Source organism: Aythya ferina (genome assembly GCF_964211825.1).
Source record: "Aythya ferina genome assembly, chromosome: 3".
Lineage (NCBI taxonomy): Eukaryota > Metazoa > Chordata > Aves > Anseriformes > Anatidae > Aythya > Aythya ferina.
In genome coordinates this window covers 24,286,787-24,313,234 of record NC_140298.1, presented here as the reverse complement: position 1 = coordinate 24,313,234, position 26,448 = coordinate 24,286,787, and the positions used below count along the sequence as shown (strand labels likewise).

At 33.7% G+C, this 26,448-nt stretch overlaps 1 protein-coding gene across 5 annotated transcripts in view; it reads left to right on the top strand.

Annotated features, from left to right (window-relative positions):
• SYT14 (synaptotagmin 14) overlaps positions 1–26,448 on the top strand; it is a 90,083-nt gene that overhangs the window by 28,821 nt on the left and 34,814 nt on the right. For 2 of the 5 annotated variants that reach the window (XM_084512295.1, XM_084512294.1), the window contains exons 1-2: positions 421–1,717; positions 5,762–5,980. The exons of 1 other annotated variant lie outside the window; for it this stretch is intronic. In XM_084512295.1, the coding sequence (XP_084368421.1) occupies positions 763–1,717; positions 5,762–5,980 (1,174 nt within the window). In that variant the 5' untranslated portion in view covers positions 421–762. Of the gene's footprint in view, positions 1–420; positions 1,718–5,761; positions 5,981–26,448 lie in introns of those variants that run through there. 2 more of the 5 variants (XM_084512297.1, XM_084512296.1) reach the window with 1 other exon arrangement.

The window sequence follows — 26,448 nt, the reverse complement described above, 5'->3', positions numbered from 1 at the left end:
TACGGAGGCTTGGTTAAAACAAAACAAAACTTTCAGTACCTCTGAGATGCAGGTATTGAATGCACTTTGTTAGCTGCTTTGAAAGAAGAGACAAGCACCAGAGGACAGAATAGGAAATTTGAGACTTTCTTTCCTTCCACCTTTTTAAAAAGTGCAGCTAAATTTTCATTTTTTTTGGAGACAGAAAAAATTATTGCTTCTGGAAATCAAGTTTTCCTTCTTAATGTACTTTTTGCTACAGAACAAGTCTTTGTGTTTTGAAATATGTTATGTTATGTAAAATACAACACATATTTGGGGCTCAGGAATTCTCCATTACATGTGTGTTTGTGCAGTTAGTATGTTAAAAGCTTACTGTCGTGTGACATTCATGAAAGGTCATAATTTAAATGTCTTACAACTTCTTCTTTGCAGGTTAGAATAAAAATACATTTTCGTTCCTCACACAGTTGTCTTATTTTTGAAAATAATGAATTTTATTATGGCTAGTTGATGCTACAGTTGATAGAAGACTGTCATTTTGCTGGTTGATTGTGGCTTCATTTCAAGATATTTATTTTTGATACTTAACTTATTATTTTCTATGAATGTTGAATGGAAAGAGTAAAGCTGCAGTCTCCCCTGTTAAATGTATCGAGTTTGAGGTAGCAAAAGTAAATAGCTATGAAATAGAACTTGAAGAAATGATGTTTACCTGTTTGTGAAATGGAAGATCTTTCAAAAAAAAAAAGAATTTGTTTTGCTGCTGAATAGATTGGACAAATGGCGTTTTTCAGAAACTTCCACCAAAATCTGAGTCTTCCCTCTGTGTCTTCTCTGGTGGACACTCTCAGCAATGTTGTAGATGATCTGACTAGTGTTGTTGGAGAAGTCAGCTACAGCGTAGCCGATACGGTAACTGAACAAGTAACAAGCATGATAAATGGCCTTCGTGCAGAAGATGAAAGCTCCAAAATACAGAATGATAAACCTATGCAAGGTGGTAAAGAGGAAAACACACCATTGTTAACTGAGCCTAAGGAAATGTATATGAAAGCAAAGAATGGTATTGCTGAAACTCATTATTCCAATTCATTAGATCTTGTAAAAAAAGGTACAAATGAAGATGGAGTATCTGACCATGTCATGGGCAAAAAACAGTGCCAGTTGAAAGGCAGAGATAGTAACGGTCATTTAGATGATACGGAAGTTCCTTGGGATTTGAAGAATATAGGAAGATCTTTCAAAAGGGAAGCAGTAGGAGAAAATGGGTATTTTGCAAATGATAAGTTACTGAAGGATGGTAGCCTGCAAAGTAATAAACTTATGATGGAGGAATCTACTGAGAAACAAGGTAGTTGCATATATGCAGTATCAGATAATTCTAAGAATCAATTGAATAAAAAAAACAAACAACGATCTCCTGGAATTGAATGTAATGATTCTGAAGAAGTGCACAATATGACTGTTCCACAAGATTTAGAAACAAAATGTGTTGATGTACAGAAGCAAAAATTATCAAACTCCAGCTTGAGGAAGACGCACAATGAACATCCCAATTGCATTAATGAAATCAAAGAAAAGAAATCTGAAACCTTTTTTGACAGAAAAGGAAAATCTATAACCAAGAGTGAAGGTGATGCATCAGCTACCATTGTAAAAATAGGTAAAAAGAAATACTCAGAGAAATCAGAAAATAAATCAGGAGAGCTCTGTAATAAGAAGACAGCAGGAAAAGGTGAGAAGTCTGTCAGCAAAATGCATTCTTCAACCTTTCCTGAAACTTATAATACTTCCTACTTCTTTCACATAATTTACACGTTTCACTTTAATAATAGTGTTTCCTGTCAATGAAAGTAGGTCTGTTTTGTCAGGGCTTCATTTTATAATTATGTTGATATTTCTGGGAAGTTAATTACTTTTTAAAGTATTAGTTAAAGGAACTGATTAATAAATGTCTTTCCTATGTTCTAACTTTTCTTTTTCTATGTACAGTTTTTCTTACCTTTTCTCAAGTGTCTTTTGTGGCTTCTGTCGAAGACTAGAAATTAATTAATACTGGAAATTAAGACTTGTTCTGCTAAAGTATTTTTTGTGATTTTGTGTATTTTAAAACCGTTGCATAAAATGTGCAAAGATGACAGAGGGGGAAAATGAACTTCTGTTATATTGGCATTATAGCAGATCTTCAGAATGTATTTCAAAGACATGTAAGGTAATTTCAAGACAGAATGAATGACAAGTGACAATTAATGCTTTTAAGTATAGAAAGAACAAGGCTTGTCTTAAAGAAAGTTGTAGTCTTACAGAGGAAATCTGTGTGTTGTTGATATGAGTGCTGTGTGTGCTGTCTTCAACATCCAGTTCTAAGCGATATGACAACGGTATTGCAATAAAAGTTTATGAACAAGAAGTGAAATCCAGTGTTTTTACAAAGTTGTGTTGCAGGCTGTGTAGTGATTTTTTAAAAAGCAACAGGCTTTTCTGGAGATGCTGCTTCTGTAGAGAAATGAATAATCTGATAAAGGAAATAAGGTTTTAGGCTTTTTATTTGTTTGTTTGTTTGTTTTCAGTGTGTGTTTCCTTATCTGAAAATTTCAGTTAAATTTTTTAAAATTTGATTTAGTAGGTGATTACTGTGTTTGTATCATAAAATGTGATCTTATCTGTTATTTCCTCATGTGATACAATATTTGTAAAGTATATTCTCTATCAAAAGTTGTATTTTCTCTGCTATAATAAATAAATAAATAGGTTTCAATAGGTTAATAACGCTATATGAGCTGTGTTAGCCAAATAAACAGAAGTCTTTAAGAAAATGAATTCTCTTTAGGTAGGCTTCTGACTAAGGTATAAACATTAAAAGAGAAGTAAGTGGCAAGGAAAGGCATAAAATCCTTAGGGATACATATATATTTTTTTTAAATACCAGAGGAAGGTGTTTTTCTTTTTTGTTGTTGTTGTTTTGCTTTGCCAAAGAAACTGAAATAGATTTATATTGTTCATTTAAAAAATCTTTCCATGGACAACTTGTGTTTTAACTCTAAACAGGTCCTCTGAAGAGGTCTTGTTTCATTACTTTTATTAGTAGTATACGTCCTCTCTTTCCTGTTCTTTTATATTACGAACTGGACAAAAAATATGTGGTATCACTGAGATCTTCTGGCTGCTTACAAATATCAGTGTATTCTTAGAGGCATAACTTTCAGCACTTGTTTCAAACATGCTGCTTCCATGATTTATGCTGTTCTGTTTTTGATACTTTATGCAGACTGATTAATTCACCTAATTTCATATTTGCAAATACATTCCTTGTAAATGATGTATCTAGTGCTGATGTCTAGCATTATCTTTGAGCCCTGGCATGCCCTGTTTTATTTATGGAAGTTTCCCAGGTGACAATTTTCAACCTGCTGAGGGCCATCTGAGATGCAAAATTTTTGTCTGTATAGCAGTGAAGGAGACTACTTCTGAGCAGCCTCTTGTAGTGAATCTGCTAACCAGAATATATCCCACCTAGCGTGACATTCTCAACAGGTGAACAGTGGAATTGAATTTGCTTTAGAGCCATCCGTACAATAGGAAGCACTATGTCTGTTGGATGTGAATTAAAATTGATAGCCTACAGCTGGAAGATCTAGTTGCTCATTAGCAGTCTATTAAAGCAACAGTTTTCCTACAAATACTAAATTAAAATTATGTATGCATTGCATGTGGAAATGGTAGCACCATCTGCAGATAAGGTTTCTTGACATTTTCCATTACAAGACCTTACTTTTAACAGTGTGCCAAATTTGAAATAATTTGGATGAAATTTGACATGCTTTCTATCTGATTTTTTTTTTCAAGTTTAAAAACTTTAGCTGTTTCCAGTATGGGAAAAAACGCTTTAGCACTTCTGTGTATTGGAGTATGTACTTTAAATGTAGGAAAGCACTTCTCCAGTGTCAGAGACACGTAGAAGCTTACCTAAAATCGGGAAGAAAGGACCTTTGTAATAGGAAGAGACAAAAACTTGACTGTAAAAGAGACTTAGATGGCTAGTATGGGTTGAATTACTCAAATTTCCTATGGCTGATTTCTGAGTAAGCTGAATCCCTTCTTTAGTCAGAATGCCCAAGCAGAGGAGTGAGGCTGGCTGGGTGTGAAGATGAAGACTAATAGGAGCTGAAATCATGGAATCACAGAATCATTAACGTCGGAAAAGACCTCCAAGATCATCTGGTCCAACCATCTCCCTACCACCACTATCATCCACTAAACCATATCCCTAAGCACCACATCCAACCTTTCCTTGAACACCCCCAGAGACAGTGACTCCACCACCTCCCTGGGCAACCCATTCCAATGCCTGACTGCTCTTTCTGAGAAGAAATGTCTCCTCATTTCCAACCTGAACCTCCCCTGGTGCAACTTGAGGCCATTCCCTCTAGTCCTGTCAGTAGTTACCTTTGCGAATAGGCCAACCCACAGCTTCCTTTCAGGTAGTTGTAGAGAGCAATGAGGTCTCTCCTGAGCCTCCTCTTCCCCAGAGCAAACAACGCCAGCTCCCTCAGGTGCTCCTCACAGGACTTGTGCTCCAGGCCCTTCACCAGCTTCGTGGCCCTGCTCTGGACATACTCCAGGGCCTTGATGTCCTTCTTGTACTGAGGGGCCCAAATGCAGAACTAGAGCTAGGCCAGGGACTAGGATGAGGGCATGAAAGGGAGGAGAAGAGGCTCTGCTAGTCTGGGTCACGTGTTAGACAATGTTCACTAGCAGAATAAAGAGCATAACAACAGTGTTGTGGGCATCTTGGAGTTCTGCTTTCAGTAGGCAGATTATATACTGTAGGCTTTCTCACATAGAGCAGTGGTAATACTGACCTTTATTAAGTTTACGTGAACTCATTTAATGCCTGTTAGAACATGAGATCTACAAAACATCTGCATAGCATATTAAATATGGATGGAAGCCATGTTTGGAAAAGGGAGGGGGAAACTTTATTATTACAGAACTAAAAATGCAGCTGATTCTTTGACTTGTGGGGGAAGTCATACTTGAGAGATGTGGGTTGGATCAAGTTGGCCACGGAAGCAGGCATTGCAGAGAAACTGGGATAAGAGAGTTACCCAGTTAGGTTGTTCTGTGCATCTTTGGCTGTTGCCAGGTGTCTGTAATGAGAATCTGCATTAATTTGAGTTACTGAACAAGGGGCTGTTTATTCTAAGTTAAACGAATTTGTGCATGCAAACATCCATACTGACATTTTTCCATTTGTTTTTGTGAATTTAAGTACTACTAACACAAATATCCTAAAATGATTTTGTCATAGGCTTGTTCTCATAAATCAGGTTAATTTCTACTTTATTTTGCATGCTTGCAGCAAAAATCAGTTGGGTGTGAAGCATCAGGAGTTGCCTTTCTGTGACACGTTAGGTATCCAAGTGTGATAGTGAAGCAGCACTGACTTTACTTCACATAAAATACTTTGAGCATTTTCTTCGTTAATGAAGTGTTTCAAGAACTTCAGTGTGTGCGGCTTACAAAGATGGATCAATTCTCTATTTAATAAGTTTTAGAATGTTTTGGGGACTTAACCATCTCTCAGTTTTTGTCCAAAATAAAATTAGCTCTCAAATAACAAAATCACAATATCTCTAATAACAGAAAGATGGTATTTAAAACTATTACAGAAATTTTAGTTGAAGTAGCTTAAATATCTTCAATGATAACCTCTTATGGTTATTTTCTTGTATTCTATTTTGAGCTGTAGTCGATTTGCTCTATTTTATTCAAACAGACAACTCTTATATGAGTAAAGATCAGCATGGTTCATCATCTGAGAGTGAAGATGAAGCACTGGGTAAATATCATGAGGCCTTGTCTAGAACCCAGAGTTCCAGGCTGCCAGTGGTGGATGGCAGACAGCAAAAAAACTATGTATGGGAAACCAGACAAAAATATAGTCCCCTGTCTGCAGAATATGATGGATACAGTAGTGAAGCCTCAATAGATGAAGGTAAGATTGATTTAAAAGCATTCCTTTTATTCCAAATTTCAGAGTTATGTTGTGGATAAGTAAGTTGTAGACAGGAGTAGCTTGACTTGCAAATAATCAATGTCAGCAAGAAATATCCAGATACCTTTTATATGTGTGCATGCTCCAAAAGAAAAATAAAAAAAATTGTGTATTCTTCCAGAAATGCTGCAAATGATATAATATCTTGTTATATTAAATTTCATCCAGTTTTATCATTACTCATTTCATTCTTTGGGGAATTTACTTTAAACTGTTTTGGTTTAGGAAGGAAATGTGGCAACTCTTGATGAATTCAGTGGTATTGGAAATGCAAATAAAACCCATTACACCTTTATTGATAACCTGTCATAACAGCAAAGTAAATGGAATCAGTTATTGGTTCTCAGTGCATATAGTTTTTGCATTTTGCATTACTAGAACGTTCTGCACTTTCTCTTTTGAAATCAGAAAAAGAAATTATTTGATTAATCTGAACTATCCATGGAGGTAAAAGTTGGATGTGAACAATGGGACGGTTTCCTTTTGTGGTATATATCTCTTGATTTTGACTAAGGGCGACAGCAGCTGCCTGATGTAGAGGCTGAGAATTCTGCAATCAATATTTCATCAATATGCTTTTTGTGCTTGAAAATAGCTGCATGTGAGAACTGTATCTGTAGGCATTTTTCTAACATGAAAGACAAGCTCAATTGAAGTTATGTAAAAGTCAGGTTCTAACATAGATGCTGTATTACAGTAAGATATTTGTTGGATGCATTTTAATATATTGAAGTGCAGGGTTTTTTGATACTGGATTTTTCTAAGAAGCGTTGGACACCTGTAATTAAAATATGTCTATACTTAAATGTTGTCTATGGTCCAGAAGAGCTAGAAAATTTTATTTCTTTTATTTTATTTATTCAATTATATGAAAGTCTGCTTGTCACTACAATTTGAAATTAGTGCATGCGTCCTGTGGTAAGACACAAACGACATGAAAGTAAGTTGCAGACTAAGAGGAGTACTTTCTGATCATGAGAATTTTCAGTTCTTTCCTTTGCTGTTAAAGGCTGGGAGATGAGTTCTAGCAAACAGGGAAGGAGACACAAAAGAGAGGTCAAGTGGTAATAAGGTCATGTGGACAACAACGAGGAAGGGATAGTAAACATAACCAAAGTATCCTGTGGGGTGTGTGTTTATATATATATACAAATATCTGTATGTATGTATACATATACACACTGAGCTTTATCAACAGCATTGTTGGGGGGAATAAGATAAGATACTATGGCTGATGACACTGTTCAGATGGAATGTTGATGTATATTAACAGGAAATGGAAAATTCAATTGTATTTTTAAAATTCTGTAATAATACTACTTCTAGATACCCAGAATAATGTATTTGTCTCTTTTCAAACTGTTGAGGCCACTTTTTGAAATAGTCATGGAATGATTCATATTGGAAGGAACACATAACGTTCCTTTTTCTATTTCACAGTTGTTCAGATTTTTGATCCTAGTTCATCTTTTCAGTGAAGAGTTCTCAGTTCATCTGAGCATTTCACTTTGTCCCTGTAAGTGTTAAGCTTCAATGTCATTATTTTAGCTTGTATCTACCTTTTGTTTCTGTAATAGTCTTTTGTCATCTTCTCACATAGTCAAAATTCATATTAGCTGACTTTAATTCTCTTCTGAGGATTGAGAACTCCAGTATTGAAATCTTTATCATGGTTAGAATGCAAGACAAAAGAACCTGTTGGCAAGTCCAAGCATTGCAGCAGGAAAGTAATGCTTGTGTTCCCCCTCCTTTTTTTTTTTTTTTTTTTTCTAATTCTCTTGCTAAAGATAGCTTCACCAGCTGCTATCCTTTCTCAACACTTCTTCCATTCAGGAAGCTGGCTGGATCTAAAACTCATTTTTATATATGCACACACACATGCACTAAAATTAGTATGTAAATTGAATTTATTATAATGAAAGAACACTCAGGGTTTGGGAGGGGAAAAAAAGCAAAAGTTATCAAAACATACTAACTTAGAAAACTGTATGTTTTTAACCACATACTTCTACTTGCAAACAGCTTTAGTGCTGTCAGTGTTCTGCTTTTGCTGCTGCTTGTGAGAGCATTCTCTTCCAGCATTTTACAAGTGGAGAATCAGCATGGTTGTTTATTTGATAGCCTGCAGTCATTCCATGCTTGCAAAAAGTCATGCAAAGTAGCTTTCAAATGCTTTCAAGTTAGACTGATTTTAACTCTTTTTTTTCTTTTTTTTTTTTTTAATCAAATGATCTCAAAAAGTATGTTCAATTGTATTAAAAATATTTTTTATGGAATTGGACATGGCAACAAATTAGCCTAGTACTTTACACTTTTTGGTGTCCTGAAGGTGGCACACTAGAGTAATTAGTGTTAGTAATTTGTTGTTCTTCATATTGAACAAGAATCTTTGCACAATATAAAAAATGTGTTTGACTAGAGAAGAACCCAGAGTATGCCTCATTATATTATGCTCGTTATGGAGGGAAGATGCTCAACCAAGAACTTTGATAAAAAGAGAAGGTGGAAACCTCATATGAAAGTCTGCAGTCAAAAATCGAGAGAGAGACTGGCTAACACTACCAAACAGTTCATATGTTTTCAGAGAAATGATTTACTGAATAGGTGAGGTTAAAAATCATCTGTTGCAAGTGGGATAGCATCAACATTCTTGATGTTTCAGTGTAAATTTTAAAATTTCAAAGCTTTACTATTCCTTAAGGTTGTGGCATACATATATAAGAGACCTAATGCCATGGGAACCCTGCAACTTGTAAAGTAATTGGTTTATATGATATTGACTTATTTTTATAAGATGTTTAAAGACAAATGATAGAACTGTGTCTTGATTCTTTGTAATGGAAGGGGAGCAAGCAGTGTTTTCCTATGTACATTATTAAACATGAGAAATAATTATCAATATATCTGGTGTCTGTATTCTTCTGTTTCCTCATATGTATGTTATCATTTCTACTTCTGAGAAGTAAACATTACAGCAGCACTTCCAGCCTATGGCACCAATCAATCCATACGTTGACCAGGGATTGATAGCATTGCAGTGCAGTGATGAGAAGAGAACTCATTTTTGTCTCATCTCTGTTTTTCCCCTGCTCATTTCTGGTAAATCAGCCTCTGATGATATCATTAAAAATTCCATCAGAGGTAGAGTAATGAGTGATGAAAATGGGAAGTTTCATTTTCAGAAAAACCTGTGTTACTTCGTCTTAGAGCAGTTAATCTCTATCACATGTTGTATCTTGTGACAGTGTGCTGTGTGTTTTCAAAGGAGTCAATAAATGGTTTACCTAATAAGTATTTACTCTGCACTATACTTTAATCTTCATTTTTAAAATTTGTTTGTTTAGACATGTCTGCACTTAACATTGCACAAAAATTCTGCGAGAGACAAAAATATAGTCGTGCCTGTATTAATACATCTTGTAAACTTTGCATTGCTAAAAACATGTACAATATATCGTTTGATTTACCACAATCACCAAAATATCTGATCATATTATTGTAAAAAACACTTATTATCAATTACTTAGTTACATATATTTTCCGTTGGCGTGTCTCTAAAAATGTCTTATTCTGAAGTCTGAAACTGTGTGACATGTTCTCACAACATTCTTTTCTCCTCTAGATGGCCTTATTAATCTTCCTTTTCAGTATATTCAGTATATTTCGTATATAGAACTGACATAGAATTTTGTATAACGTATTTAATCATTAAATGAGGAAAACAAGATATTTTATGGATTTTTGGGGTATATTTTGATGATGGAAAGTTCTGGTTACACTTTTGTTTGTTCTGTGAAATATGTTTTTAAAATTTTAATTCACAGATACCAGCTCATGGACAGATTCCAATCTACTTTATATATTTATATATTGCATTTGGTGCATTTAGATTCTGATGACTTTTAATATATATTTTAAATGAAAAAAAAAAAAGTGCTTAGATGCAAGCATGTCTGCAGGCTCCAAGCTTTTGATTTTTTTTTTTCTCCCAGTGAGCTCCTCACGGACAGACTTGATTCTAGAGTATCTCTAAAAGAAAATCTGTTTCATTAGAAAATCAAGATGATGAGAAATAAAAGTAAAATAGTACAGAACAGCAATGTAAATGGTTCAGAAGATGCTTGACTATTGCACAAATGACTTAAAACTATTAATCATGGAAAAGACAGAAACCTGTATACTTACAATATTTCTTGGTAACTATATGTAGACTGAATCCAGTCTTTGTGTTTAGGCCCAGATTCCTAGGGTCAGCTCAGTCTGAAACCTTATTTCTTTCAAGTATTCTTTGTTCTTTGCCTTATTATCCAATAAAGTATGGATACTTACTTGAAGTGACCTTTTCTCCTTTTTCCTGATACATATCCTGATATAACTTCCCATTCATTTTTGACAACATACATCCTATATATTATTCCCTTCCCTTTCAAATGCTGTTATTATCATGTTGAGTAGGTAGTATAGGATTAGTGTAGGCTGTGGTATTACACATCAGTTTCAGAAAGTAAAGAACAAAAATAGGAAGTAAAAAAAGCCTAAATAACGCAGTAAGATATTTCTGCTAACCGGAAGACTATTGTGAAGTGGTGACCTAAATAAGAAAGTGCATTTGTTTACAGACTTTACATTTCAAGTTGATGTTATTCTTTTGCATTTTGGTAACTGAAGTATTTTTTAGTGTCTGTATTGGTTGTGATCTTAAATGGGCCCCGCTTTCCTAATAATTTCAATTTCCAAAACATTTACAGTATGATATTAATTTAACCTCTTCATCTCCAAAGCAGTGGCTACTTCATGAACTTTAAAACCTCAACCTCATACAGGCAAGTTGTGTCTTTGTCTCTGAAAGCTTCATAGGCAAATACAATATATCTTCTTTAATGAAGCGGTCTAAATTCTGGAAAGTGGAGGTTCTTATGCTTACAAGTGTTAGGGTAAATGTATTGAAATCAGTGTTTTGCAGGCAAATGTCAAAAGCTGTAGGTTCTTCTTTGCTTTTGCAATCAGGATTCTCTGAATCTCTTATCAGAAATGAAAGGGAGAAGAGGGTGAGAAAAGATTTTTTTTATTTTTATTTTTATTTTTTTTTTATAGTTAGTTTATGCTGTTCTTAAAGCATGTCTCACTCTTTAACAGCTGTGCAAAATTCCAGACATTAGCAAGCAAATCAAGGAAACCGATCCCAATTCTGGAGTAAGTGGCATCATACTGGAAAAAGTTGAAAACTTACTTAGCATACTCAGATATGCTTTATTTATGATTACTAGCTTTGTACAGCCACAGGTTCCATCTCCAACCTGTTTTAAAGTCTTTTTCTAACATCTTAATTGGTAAAGCCCTGCGGCTGAAGACATGTTTGTTCAGAAGCTCTATTTCTGAGACTGGCCCAAGTGCCTTACATTTCACAAGGTTTTTTGGAAACATATGGAAGCACTAAAAGACTGCAGTGAGAAAACATAAGTTCTCTTAAATGAGAATCTGCTGCACTAGCAGGCATATGCTACTGGATTTTGTCCATCTTTTACATATTGTGAAGGTAGAATATGATGTTATTTTTGTAGTTTATCTTCTCCACTTTTATTCTTCTCTAGGCTTTCGGCACTTTATGTTGATATGTCTGTTGGACATATGTTTGCCTTGCTCCTCAGTGTCAATCTTTGCACGTGAAGGCGACTGTTCTTCTGGAATGTCTTGGATCTGATTCTTTTTGCAGCTTTTTGCCTTTTCTTTCTCTCCTGTTAGTTTTCATTTATCAGGAAAAGTGTCTTCACTGTGCAACTCGAATGTATAGAGTGATTTTATGTCAGTATCTTCCCAACAAAACCAAAAGCTCTTTCACAAGCACCTCAAAGTTGGTATGCAGATGAATCTCCCCATTTTGTTAAAGCCCTTCCTCAGACTTGTCAAGCAAAGGTGAAAGCCACTGTACAGGCTGAGATAGGAAAAAAGGATCCCTCAGTAAATCACATGGTTTCCAGTTTAGTTTCTTTCGTTGTTCCTTACATATAAGCAGATCTATTTTCAAGCCAAGTCTGAATGAAGACTTACTGTTGGAAAATTGTGGAGTGAGTGAGTGTCACAGTATAGTTGTATCATATTAAGTAAAATATAGCCATGAAGTTCTCTGCAAATTGGACTATCCGTATGTTTCAGATGCAAAGAATTACAAGCCAAGAAGATGGTTTAGGTGGAATAAGAACTTTGAACTAGTATTGAGACTAGAGGAGTGAAACTCGGTTGAATAATTTGTCATGTTGTGATGTTAACTTAAATAGTCACTTCTCTTTTTTTTCCCTCCACGTGCTTTAAAGGAATAAATATAATGGAAAGAATATTGAGGAAGAAGGTGACTACACATTTTTCGCTGTGTCTTTATCAGATTATCTGTGAAATTGTTTTGGTATAATATCTGTTGAAAGAAAATATTCGTTTTGCTCTGTGGCTTTAGGTAGACACCGTGCTTCAAACAGTACATTCATCAAGATACTTCAGAGCAGTAATTCCCAAATGTTTCAAAGTTTTGGGGGCTGAGTCACATTACAGCTATGAGGTATTCTACTACTCATACTCATGTACCTTAGCTGATAGTATACTTGTATACTATTAGTTTTTATGGTTCTTGATGCACTTCTTAGAAATTTTTTGTGAAAGAAAAAGGCGTTTTTTTTTTTTATTATTATTATTATAATTAATTCTAGTCTCTGATTATTGTGTGTCTGCCTCCTATTCATTGGTAAATCAAAGTGAGCGTTCCTTGTTTTCAAAGCCCTTACAAGAGAATTTCTTGTGGTTTTTAAGCCTTGGGGAGTGTGGCAGTTCAATGCATATCCGTAACAAGTGATATATAGAGCTTGCTATAGTAATCTATATCCATGTTTTAGGGGTAGTTCTGTGTAGTGCATGATGCTTTTGAAATTCAAGGATCTACAGAGAATTGTCCAGGAAAACTTCATTCAACATGCGTTCTGTTTTGTTTCTCTTACGTTGTTTTTTTTTTTTTAAAGTTTTGAAATGCCTTCCTAGTGCATTATGACAGTCCTCTATTATTCTTCTATAATAGTGGAAGACAGTCAATTCTGTTAAGTGTTTGAAATTATGATGCCTGTTTCTGAAAAGATTTAGTGAACTGAACATTGTTAAGACTAAGTTTATTTAAAGATTAACTTTTGCTCTGCTTTTTCTTCAGTTTTATGGAATTTATATACTTTTTGTTTCCCAAGAAAATGTTACTCTTTGTGTTTTGAAAGGTTGCTGATAGTAAAGAAATATTACTTATTAGAATATGATCATATGTTACACTTATTACAATATGATCATATTGTGGTTATGGTTCTTTAACCACATGAATGGCAGATAAGCATGTTGTTTACAAATGGAGTCTAGAGATATAGAATGGATGGAGTCCATATATAGATATAGGAAATACATGTGTAATTCAATATTATTCTTGTAATTTTCTTGGGGAATATTATGGAGCTGTTGAGGTAAATAGGGGAGGTAAGTGCAAAGGAGATTCTGGGATGAATTTATATACAGTTTGGAAGAGAAAAGAGTTACACTGAGGAATTTAAGTTGAAAAGTCAGATAGATGAGATCCAAGTTGTGCGCATTAACTGTTTTGTCAACCAAATAAAACACGCAGGCTAGCTCGATAGAATTAATTTTAATAATTCTGAAATTATGGATTTACTGTGTGATTAACAGTAGAGATGCTGGAAAAAGATATTAAAGCATGCATGTCATCTACTGCTGAGAGAAGAAAACTAGTAATAAAAATCAGTCAGTGATGATGATAAGATTTTCGACATGAAAATTCCTTTTCCTCCTAGATCAACTCTAAAAGGGGGTAAAAACCAACCAACCAACCAGACAAAAACACAATAACAACAATGAAAAAACAACTGCCTTCCAATGGTAAAGGACTTTTTCTAATGTGTGCAAGTGAGCAAAGCAATCTCACAAATTAGGTTCCTCCTGCCAGCATTTTGAAGTCTTTGAAGAAATATCCTTTGCAGTGATGTGAAGGCTTTGAAGAAAGTCACCCTTAGCAATGTGATGTCTCTGAAGTGATGTAAATCATACATTAATAATTACAGGAAAGTTTCCATTTTATTTTAAACTTACCATTTTAATAAGTTGCTGGTCTGTTTGCATCTGGGATTCATGAAAGGACTAAGATCATTCATTAAGTGGGAAAAGATTACATGTATATTGTGGCTGAAATAATTCCTTGTGGCATTTTATTTGACACAGGTGTTCCATGTTAGTAAAATGATAGGTCATATAGACGCAAGAGGTAGTACTACATCAGCAAGAAAGATCACTTCTGCAATGAGCCTAGCACTTTTGCTAATCTGAGAGCTCACGTTGAAAATTTGGCATTTCTTTTACTAAGATCTAAAGCTTCTGGGTATGGGCATTTTGTTTCCTAGTATTAAGGTAATATCTAGTGATAGAGGGAACCAGTTTCTTTTCCCCTCAGTTAAAGATTAGTTATCATTAGGGCTGTTTCTTGTTTGTTTGTTTGTTTTTAAATAATCCAGTCTTATCAAAAGAACATGTTGGTTTTGTAATTTAACTCTTTGTTTTGTTGTCTGTTCAGAGTAGATATTTTTTCCTTATGCACATATGTATTCATTTCATAGGTGTATGCTCTAACTATATCATAAGTATTCCCTTAGAATTATTCCATGACTATTTTGTTTGTGTAAAAGATGAACCATTTTTGTCTAGCAATTAGGATATAATTTATTCTTATTTAAAGGTGTTTTTATTAATTCTAACTTCCCTGATAGACTTTTTTTTTTTTTTTTTCATAGCCACTTTAATTGTATATATTATTTACTGGGACTTTAAATGCATCTGACATGAAAATCATGTGGTGGCAAAAATCTGTTCTCTTTTTTATTTTTCCCCTTGTTGAGATAAGCTCTGTTGTTAAAGCAAGTGCTATTTACAACACTTGTAGATTTAGAATTACCCTAAATTTTAGGATTTGTTGGGTTATTCTCCTTGGTGGAAAAGGATTAGGATTTTATATTACACAGTGTGGAAGTCCCATCCTGTCCTGTCCCTGTCATTTCTTCTTTTTACTCCAGTTACTTTTCTTCCACTTTATTTAGAACTAACCTGGAAATAAATCCTTAGCCAATATAACAGTCATGATTCTGGTCATTTCAGCATTCTTGAAGGTTATCTGCTGTGATGGAATGAATCACGGTCTCACAGAAGCACATGAGAATACTTGAAGGCAAAATTATTTTATTACTGAAATTCTGATTCTGGTCCTTAGAGAGAAGCTAGCAGACATGCTTAGCTGGGTATAGGATTTCCAGTGTGGAATCGCCTATGCCCAATTCAATTAAATCTTGATCTTAAAATTTGTAAATAGGAAATCCTGCTGTGTTCACCTTCTGTGTCATTTAGTATTCTGCTACCATTTGTTTTTATGTACATGTTTGTACATTTTTAGAAATAAATATATATAATAATTATCCTCCTCTTTATTTGTAACCTTCACACTCAGTCTTATTGAAAGTTCTAAATTTTGTCCTTAAAAATGTTCCTTAAAGGTGTTATCCTGATTTTCTATTTGTTTCAATTTTTAAAGCGGATTTATGACATCCCTCTGCAAATATATCAATTTGTCAGATAAAGGTTAAAAATTAGATACATTTTATTCATGTTAAAGTCACACCCAGCTTATTTAAAGGCAGCTTTGACTTAGAGTTGCAAGCCTGAGGATATTGATTTGAATTATGCATGACTGTCTGGTATGCAGTTCCATTAGCCTGCTGGGTGGATAATGTAAACATGTTCAGAATTTTAAGTATCCTATATGAGCGGCAGGTTAAAAATAGAGCTGATAAGAGCATGTGTATTTGGAAAATCCAAATCTCGGAGAATAAAACTACAAAATGTTCGTCTCTTCAAGAAGCTGACTTCAGGTGTGGTTTTCTTCCCTTTGAAAATGCTCAGCCGAGGCAAATATCACTTACATATGTGACTCGAACAGGTGACACGGTTGCTGTTGTTTACTGCAAAGAGCTGATGTTTGTACCAGAAAACATGATGATAACTGAAAGGTCAGGCTAACCTTACATCTTTCAGGGAAGGAAAAAAAAAAAAAAAAAAAAAAAAAAAAGAGAGAGGGACAGCCTCTGTTCTTGTTTAAATTGCTCAACATTAGTGCTAGTAATTAGACTCATTTCTTCTTGTATTCAGGGAATTTTTACTTGAATTTGCTCAAAATTTTGTGGCTTCCAGTATTTTGTGGTTCCTGTTTTTGTTACATCTACTTGGTTTTCCCTGTATTTCAGCAATCTGTAGTTTGGTAGTACGTGCAGTGACTTCTGTACCTTTATTTTGAAATCATCAACACTAAAAACACTATTTTAATAAATTTTCAAACAGCTAGTATATTTTAGATTTTTTTCAAGGTTCCTGTGAGTTTTAATAGAACAAAAGACAACTCTTAAATGAAAAACACAGTGCCATCTAAGTTATATTTTATTAACATCTATTATACTTTGAAGTGTTTGTATTGTATTTGTGTTGTAAATGTGGCATCTGTGGCAATCTGAGTAGAAATTAAAAAAAAAATCTAGAAATATGTTGAGCTAATTTTAAAGTGACGGATACAAAAAAAGTCTATTTTTTATTAATTTACAACTACATTTTCAATATATATTTGAATATATTTTGCTTGAAATACTTCATACATGGCTATGTTAAATTCTGGTTGTAATGCCAGACTGGAACCATTCTTAGATCATAATGAGAATAATGATGTATTTTCCACAAACTTTAAAGTGCTTGTTTGCTTACTTCTTAGCTAATTTTCATGTGATTATTTCTATGCAAGTAAATGTATTGCTGAAAAGCTCTTCTTGAAGATGAAGTTGATTGTTCTGCCCTGAGATCTCTTCCTGTCACATTTAGAATCAGGTGTTGTTGGTCCACACAAAATTCAGTCAATAGGTGACTCTTGAGTAGATCTGGTAAAGTTTGAAAAGACAGTTTGAGTTGATGGTTATTTTCTGAGAAATGGAGAAATAACTCAGCTGTTAAGGGACTAATGCCTAATGCTCTCCATCTGAAAAACTCATCATCCTGTTCCATGATGGCTGTTATCAGAGCAAAATTCCTTTCCCTGGCAATGAGAGACACTGCTCTGAATCATCTGCTTTTATCTGGTGCCATTTCCTACCTGTTGACCAGAAAAAAATAAGGAATAAAAACTTTAGTTGTCTTTAGTGTTAAGGGCAATCTCATGGCCTCAAAGGTGCAGGAAACAGCAGTGGCTACTTCTTGAAATCTCTGAGATTTACTGAAGGAAGAGCTTAACCTTTTTTTACGAAGGATAGTAACTGTGTTAGTCTTGTTATTTCTTAAGAGAAAAGTAGCAGTTTGAACTATATTTACCTAAGGAGAAATGGATGATCTCTTTTGTGATTTTGTGCACAATGCAGATAATCCAGGAGAGTATTATAAACAGGCAAAATGATAAGCAGGAGTAGAGGTGACTATGATGGCAGGAGTACCAAGCCATTGTGCAAATACCACTGCTGTTTCAGAAGCTTTTTTGTTTTGTTTTTAGAAGAGGTTCCAACATTAAACTAAAGATTTAATCATGTTTTGATAATACAGATGACTTATCATCAATGCCAAAGTAGCAGTCAACTTTAAGTTCCTTTTGATTGTATTACTAGCTCTAAATTATTTTTAAAATAAATTTTTCAGGAAAAAAATGTGAGGTGTAATTATGGTTGTGTTCACAGTAAAAGCATTATGGGGTTGTTTTTCATTCCCAAATGAATGAAAACATGACCTGAGAAAGTTCAAAGTCAAATTTAAAAGTTAAAAGAAATGAATCTTATGATGTCCAGCCAAACGTGAGGCTAACCTACAGTGTTACTGTTAAAAAAAATGAAAATGTGCAGTATGTCTTTAGTATATATCTGTTTGTGGAAAACGAATGTATCAAAATGATACAGTTAATTCTTAATGCTAGTAGAAACAAGAGTAAGTGTCGGTGTCTTTTATACTTCAGCGTATCTAGCTCAGATATTATGCTTTGAAATCCATGGATTTTAAAGCAAGGCTGAGTTTGCGGATATAAACAAGTCAGGTAAGTTTTTGTAGAGTATTTTGCTCTAATACTTAGAGAAGTTTAGATAACTGAGAAAAAAGGACAAGAGGAGCATTGTGCTTATCCCTTCTTCTATGGCTCTCAAGTACTCATCTGCCTTTTTGGCACTTAAATGTAGCTATTCTCTTACCATAAACGGAGTCAGAGCTGAGTGATGGTTCTGAATGTGTTTATATTGATTTCATATTACAATATTTTTTCCTTCTGGATATTCACATTTATTTCTCATATATTCATTCAGATTATGTTAATGTCAGCACTTTGGTTTTGAATCCATTGTTAATATTGCTGTCTGAGTGGAGAGGATCTTTTGTTTTCAAGAACAGGTTGGAATAGGGAAATAAAAATGGGAAAATCAGTTTACTAACTGCCCTCTTCTTAGCTGATAAGTACAAATTATTCCCAGCTTGTTGGAATGCAATTTACATTTGAAAATGCCCATAATAAATTTGTATAAAGAGGCCTAACAATTTCTATTTAAGGGAGTTTTATTTACTCAAGTTTTTGCATAATCTCAGAGTTTAATACAATGTTTCTGCAACTCTTTTAGCAAATCTCAGCAAGCATTTCATATGTTTTACATCTTCAGTGGATCTATTGATCTAGAAACACTTAAACTCTGTCAACTGGAAATAGCAAACTCAGAAGTATTCTGTGTACTTCTGTTTTCATTTTATTGCTGTTTCAGAATTGATCAGACTAAATTGTTTGATGTCTGCATCTTTTTCATTTTGCTTTCCATGTGATAAAAAAGAACCTGCTTGTTTCTTTCGTTACAAGTGCTGTTTATGGTATAGCTCAATTCTGGTGAGTGGGGATACTTCCAAGAGGTTTGGTATTCATCCTGTATAGATGGCTCAGATTCCTACTGTGTCAGTTTTCTGGTGTTTGATAAGGCACACAAAGCAGTTGTGGGAGAAAGCATATCACTTGTATCCATGGTAACTCAAAAGATACTTTGGAACTCAAAGGGATTGAATAAGCCAGAGTAATAGGTCTCATTATAAGGGCAAAATACATAAAAGGTTCATGCATATGCTTTTAATTAGTTGCCAAAAATAGCTAGAATCAGAGATGATGCAATGGGACAATAATTCTTAGTGCTAGAAATGGTCAACATTTGGAATCTAAAGATATGCTCAACTGAAAGGCTTTTATCTTACCATCTTATGGGCATTCAGACCATGAATATCAATGGATATGTTATGGTTTCTTAATCATGCTTAGGACACGAGAGTGCACACTGATAAAAAGCTCATGCATGTCTCGTATGACCACAAGTTTAGAAGTTCCATAGTGATGTTCATTCACATGGCAGTGATGCAGCTTCTTATAAATAGCACATGCAAAGCAAAAGGATTCTGTAATATTTTACAAGTGCACTGCTGGAAAAATAAACACAATAAGTGCTTCTATGTAGGAATAATAAAAGATAAATATTGAAAATGCAGATTAGTTTGAGATTGAAGTTCCAGTATATTCCAGAATAAGTCACTTTAGTTTTAAAATAGGGAGGAAAGCACTGGGGGAAAAATATGAAAATGTAATATAAAACTTGAATAGATGCAGTAGAATTGAATTGTTGAGAACCAAAATAGAACAATGTACGGGGCACAAGGTATAGGGTATTTAAATAACCATTTTAATAGAAATATTTTAATACAGTGAATAATTTTAAAGTTTTCTGTCTGAACAGCAGTGTTTGTAAGGAATCCATCTTGTATTGCAGTGCAATTCTCCACATTATTTCCTCTGTTGCTATAGAAACTAATTCTAGTGCAGCTGTGATCGCTTATCAAAATTCTAATGTTTCAATACCCATTTCTTATTTTGAGTTATTTAAATAGCCTTGTCTTACTTTGAATCAAACTGCACATTTCATCACTACCGAATTGTTGACTGGTCAAAATGTTAATGCAAAGTGATAGCAAATACTGTTTTTTTTTCCTCTTTCTGCCATCTAAGCTATCATACTTATTGTTCAAGTTTGAATAGTGAGCAAATTGAGGCTTTTTAACTTGATAAATTATAAAGGTCAATATTTGCTTTCTAACATTGGCATTTTGTTATGGATATTACTTTCTCAGTGTAATCTTAATTGTATTTAATATTTCATAAACCTTGAATTTTTCTTGTTTCTTATATGTGGCCTTGGGGTATGTGTGTATGTATATATTTGTGTTTACATGTATGTGTTTAACAACAGTTTTATATTACATGCAGAATTCAAATGTTGGTTGGTTGGTTGGTTTTTATCTAAAACCAGTATGTTGACATGTTCATTTTATCAAAGTAAAAATGTCAGTGATGCTGAATTCTCTAAGACTTCTTAGCTGCAAGGTGTACTGCAGTAGAACAGCACCAGATAACAAAGTATTCTGAATCTCTTTCACTTCTTGTTTTGCTTTCAGTAGTTCTATTTTTTTTTATATCATGAAAGGTTACACTGACAAGGTATTTGTATTTAAATCAGAATACAGCAGTGTAATTAGTATATCCTATATAGATATACAAATATATGGAGCTATATGTTACTATAAGTTATTAAATTCCTGTATTATAGAAGTGGCTTTATAGAATTTGAGATGTCTATATTTGAGATGATCCCCATCCCTGATTACCTAGCACGGGACTATATTTTTCCAATATATATTGTAGAATCAATAAATCATAGGTTGAAAAGGTCCTGTGGAAGTTACCTGGTCTGATCTGGAAGAGAGCTAACTTCAAAGTAAGAACAGGCTGCTTTGTGTCTTAGCTGATAGACCTTTTAAATCTTTCCAGGCATTGGACAACAGAGTCTATGGGTAAACTCTTCGGATCTATAAACGATCTCATTCCAGAGTTTTTTTTTTTCCTTACATTTAATGAGAATTTTCTTTGTTGCATTGTGTATGTACATCAGTTGCATATACTGGCTTTATATATAGTTTAATGAAGTAGTTCAAACTATGAGAGCTGAGATTTTAAAAAAGAAAAGAAAGGGGAAAAAAAAAAAAAAAAAAAAAGGTGTTCTGATTGTGAACTCTGTTAAACATTATTCTGCTGAGTACATGTATGTTTTCAGTTGTGATGTCAAGATCTAAAGACCATGTTGACACCAAATCCTGAGAACAGGTATAATGCTAATAGGTCTGGAGAAATACGTTGTATGCTTTCTGATGCTGTAGCAAATCTACTGAAATCTTCCAGTAATACTTTTCAAGATAATCACTCGCTTTCTAATGAGTGTACACTAATTTCATGTAGAGTGAAATAAATAATTTTCAATTTATCATACAAACATTTTGCAGCTGTAGCTGTCAGACTTTGATTGCTAATTAACTGCTGTGTATCACCTTTAAGTCTCTTATTCAACAAGCAGCATCAAACAGCAGTTTCAGGTATATACGTTTTATTTTATTCTTTTAAGTAATGTAAGAAAGGCTTATGAGAAATTTTTGTTGGATATGCATGTTTTTACTCAGTGTCACAGCCCCTAATAAGCTTAATATTTTAAGTGTAGAACTGTGCTCATGACAACACAATTTTTCAGTTAGTGTTTTGGGAAATTAAAAGGTTTGAGAATAATATGCTGCACTCTGATCCTTGTTTGTTTAGCATTATTCTTTCATTGGATGGATGACAGGGAAGAACAATTTGTCTCCAGCTGTTTGATAAGACCTTATGAGCCCTCTGTATGCAATATGCAGCTTGGCCACTGTTCTCTGACTCTCACAAGCTCACCCAAAGATCTTATGACTTCATGGTATGGTTGAATGAAAATATCTTCACTAGCCAGACATATATTCATCTAGTGCTGTCAGAATTCAGCCAATTACCTGTTTTGTGAATTATATGGAAACATAGCAACAACTGCATTGTATATACAAGCCTAGTAAAGCAGCTTGTCTGTGACAGTGGGAGGTCTCAGAATCACCACAAAGTGTAAAAACTCAGTTTTCAGTAATCGTGTTCCTGTATACCCTGAGAAACTAGTTTGAGGCTTTGCTGGAGTGAGTAGAGCAGACTCATGTGCTCCCTGCTGCTTAATCCGTGTCTTTTTTTGTGTGTGCATTCTTAGTCCTTGTACTGGATGTGTGAAGGAAAGATACCTTAGTTTGAAAGCATACTCATTTTCTCTGTCTCAATGTCTATTTCTCCTTTCTTTTTCTGGGTGGTTGTGCACGGAAGTGGTATTTGTGCCATTATTTCTAAGTATACTTTCTACAGTCATGAGCATATATACAGTTCATGAGCATATATAGATAATTCTCTGCTGTTGTTGACCTATTAGGGTCTCTTGCAAACTAAGATGGTCCTTAATTTTTCTGGCACATGGCTTCTAGCATCTTATTATTTGATAAAGCTATAGGATCTGTTTTAAAATAAATAAATAAATAACAAACAAACAACTGAGTTTTCTAGAATTGGTTTTACAGTAATACTCCAATATACTGTAGGAAATACCATCTGTTTTTCCTAAAGGATGTCATTGAGCCAGTGTCAAAAAAAGAAGGGAAAAAACTGCCTGAACAGACAGGAGAAATTTAGGTCCTTTTGAATCTCACAATCTGAATTATTACTACTGTCTCTTTCCCGTAAGTTAAAAATAAATAAATATATATATAATATATATATAAAATATATAAAATGCCTATTTGGAGAAGCCTGTTACCTCTGCTGGAATGTAGCTGGCTGTGTTCTCTAGGTTGTGTAGATTTTCACCTACAAATACACATATTTCCACCCATCAGGTATCTCTAGTTTCTCTTTTATGTCTTTGCTCTGTTGACATTCCTTTTTTCTCAGATCTGAACCACTTTTTTTTGCATGTCATATGTTGTTTTATTTTCCCCTTTTCTTTCACCTTCCTTTCGCTGTCACTTTTTGCTTTATTATTTTAGGTGTTTGTAATTTTTTTTTGTTTCTGCTTGCATCTTTTCTGTTCTTTTTTTTTTTTTTTTTTCACTGTTTGCTCTTTTTCTCATTTTCTTTACAGATCTACTAAATTTCTCTCCCTTTATTTCTCCTTATTCCTTTGTTGATTTACCAACAATCAATCACTTTGTTTCCTAAATCATCATGCCTACCTTTTCTTTTTGCCTTTTTCTTCTTCTTACCTTTTCTCCCACACTATGTTGTAATTTTTTAATATTCTTTTTCTTATTTTTCAATGCAAAGCTGATAATGGAAAGTTCTGTGGTGTTCTCAAGTTAGTGGCTTGGAGGTTTACCTAGTAGTGGTAAACAATTCAGGTGTATTCTTAGACTAGTAATAATTTAGAAGGCTTGAAGTAAAAGTAAACAAATAAAACCCAGGAGAGATGGCTAGGGTACTAGACTTCAAAGTTTCAATTCCACACTTCATTGAAAGCTTTCTGTGTGATTCTGTGTTAATCTAGCTCTGTACTTCAGAGCTAGATTAACAACAATCTTTATTGCCTCTTGTTTAAATCTGTAATTCAGTTTTCCATCTGTGAAATGCCAAATGCATTAACTTCTACTCTTTCACCACAATATTTGTATGTATCACCAGTTATGTCTAAATCGGCATCATGTAAGTATCTTAAGTGGATGGACAGAAAATTTAACACATGTTCTTCTGAAAATTTTCATGTAGAATCATTGTAGTGCAGCACTGTGGTAGCGACTCACTCCAGCAGAGTATCATATCTCATAAAATTGCAATAAAAACAAGGCAAAGGAATTAAAGCCAGCTTTGTGTTTCTATTTTGGAAGCAGTTCTTGATGGAAAATATCTTTCCTGCTTCATTTTAACCAATCAAGGTAGCAATAAACAAAGAGCTAAAATAAATGGGAACTTTACAGAATTTTTAGTAAAGAGTTACAAAATACAGCTACTGAGGTGAAGTTATTTTTTAAGAAACTGAAGTTGGAGTATTTTAAGCTGCAGGAAGAGTTCTCATTAAAGGTAGTACTTGCATCTTATTAATACTTGCATCTTATTTAAGTTCAAAGTATGAAAAAATGGAATTTTGGTGATTCAGGAACAGACTTAAGTACAGTGTATACTGCTGCATGGATCTTATTTGTGTCATTAAATAAAAAACTTACAACTTGGAGTTCTTTTCTGTAATATTTGGAAAACTTTGCATTATTTTTTTTTGTCAAATCAAAAATGAATGTGCCTGAAATAAACCAAAAATATTAAAATGTTCAAGAACATTATATATATAAAACACATTAATCTTGTTTACAAATCATACTTCTTCCCTTACTTGAGACCAAATACAATGAGAGGCAGAACAGTACAGGAATATTATCTGTGTGTTACAATATTTTACTGGGAGTTGATTTTGTATCTCATTGGAGTCTTTTTCACCTTTCCAGCAGCTCATCCTCCTACATGACTCCTGTATTGCAGGTATAGTGGTATTAAATGGGACTGGCACTTGAGCTGTAATTTAAAGTGGTAAATGTACGCAACTGAAGTATAGCAATGACAAGAAAAGTTTTTCTACAGTCCCCATCCAGCTGCTACAGTCCACAGATTGGTCAGAAATATGGGTTTTCAGGGTCTTGAAATTGTTTACAGTGGGTGGATTCTTAAGAGCTTTTTAGCTGTTAAACTTGAAATTTTCTCTCATGCATCCTTGAATGCTGGAGAGAGATGAATTTGGATACATTTTCAGAGATGATGAAAGGCATTTCCTTGTCACCAAGGCCCTCTTAAGATTTCAAAGCTGGTTGTCAATCTCCTTCAGCAAGTAAGACTTACAGTGTATTTTAAAAGGAGGGGGAAAAAAGGGAAAATTTTATGATTTAATTTCTCTTTTTGAAAGTGGTGTTTTCACCAACAGTTTTGCTAATTTGGAAATAAATAACAGCAATCAAATGTGCAAAGTAATAGCTATTAATGTAGGAAATTATCCAACAGTGTGGTCTGAAAAGTAGTGTAAAAAGTTGACTAAAAGGTGAAACCAATATCTGAATTGAACAGAAAATAAGCTTTTAGGATGCTGAATGAACATGTTACAAATATTTTACCTAAGGAAACATAATTGTGGAAGTAAAGGCAAACAATTATAAAATTTCATTTCTTAAAGATCTCTGCTTCAAAAAAGTTTTTACAGAGTTGGACCTAAGCTCACAAAAGTGGAGTTTTTAAAACCTCCTTTTAAAAGATAAAAAAAAAAATCTTTCAGAGAGAAGTTTTACTGATATTTGCATCAATAAAAGTAACATATTGAACCAATAGTTTTATAAAATATTTAAATATATTTTGGACAGCTGTTCAGAAAGAACTAGGTTGAACTATTTTCTAGTCAAATTAATAAAAATACTGTATAAGTAATGTGAGAATGATACTTAAATTGTAAGGAAATGAATTCAAGAGATGCTAATATATAATTTTCACTGAAAGACGACCAAAATATTTGGGAAGGAAACAAAAGAATGTCTTTGACAGTTAGTTCACTATAATGTTTTAATAATGCATTTGTAGTTTAAATGTTCTAATTTAGGCTAATTTTGGAAAGAGAAAGCTTGGAGTGTTTCACCAGTGTAGCAGTGTTCCATATTCTTTATAACAGAATGAGTATTTCTTCTTGCCACTAGACAGGAAGAAAGGTCTTACAAATCAGAAGTGGTGGAAAGTGAAAAAAGTGGTTTTTTTGTTTTGTTTTGTTTTGTTTTGTTTTGTTTGTTTTGTTTTGTTTTGTTTTTAAGCAACCAAAACCAAGTTGTTCTGAAGGCTTGTGATGTAAACAAATTATAATAATAAATTTAGTGTGCAAGAATCAATAGAGTCAATAGGTCTTAGATCTCTCTTGAGGAAGAAAATTGAAATTAGCCTAAGAGCTTTTAAATCCTTAAACACTGTTTTAATTTCTATGTGTCTGTGATCAAGCTTGTAGTATATGTAAATTTCCTAAATATTAGGAAACAAAGGATTTTTTTTCCAAAAAGTTGTATGTGACTGCTTTCTTGTTTAATGGTGAATTGCTTAGTGTAGACAGTATTTTTACTATGAATAAAAGTCTAAAATATGGCAAATGGAAGAAGAAAGCTGATAAGAATTTTTTCACTTGCCCATAATCACTTGGAACAAATCCTGTATTCCCCTTATTTCATTAAGCAAGACTTATGCCATAACTCTTTTGGAACAGGAATAATATAATGCTGAGGTAATTTGTTTTATCATGAAATAATAAGTGTTTTTTTTTCCTCACAAAGATGAATATAAGATTTTCATTTTAAGGGAAGGAGAGCCCTGAGGTTTCATTCAATATTTAATGTTTATATTTTATACTCCT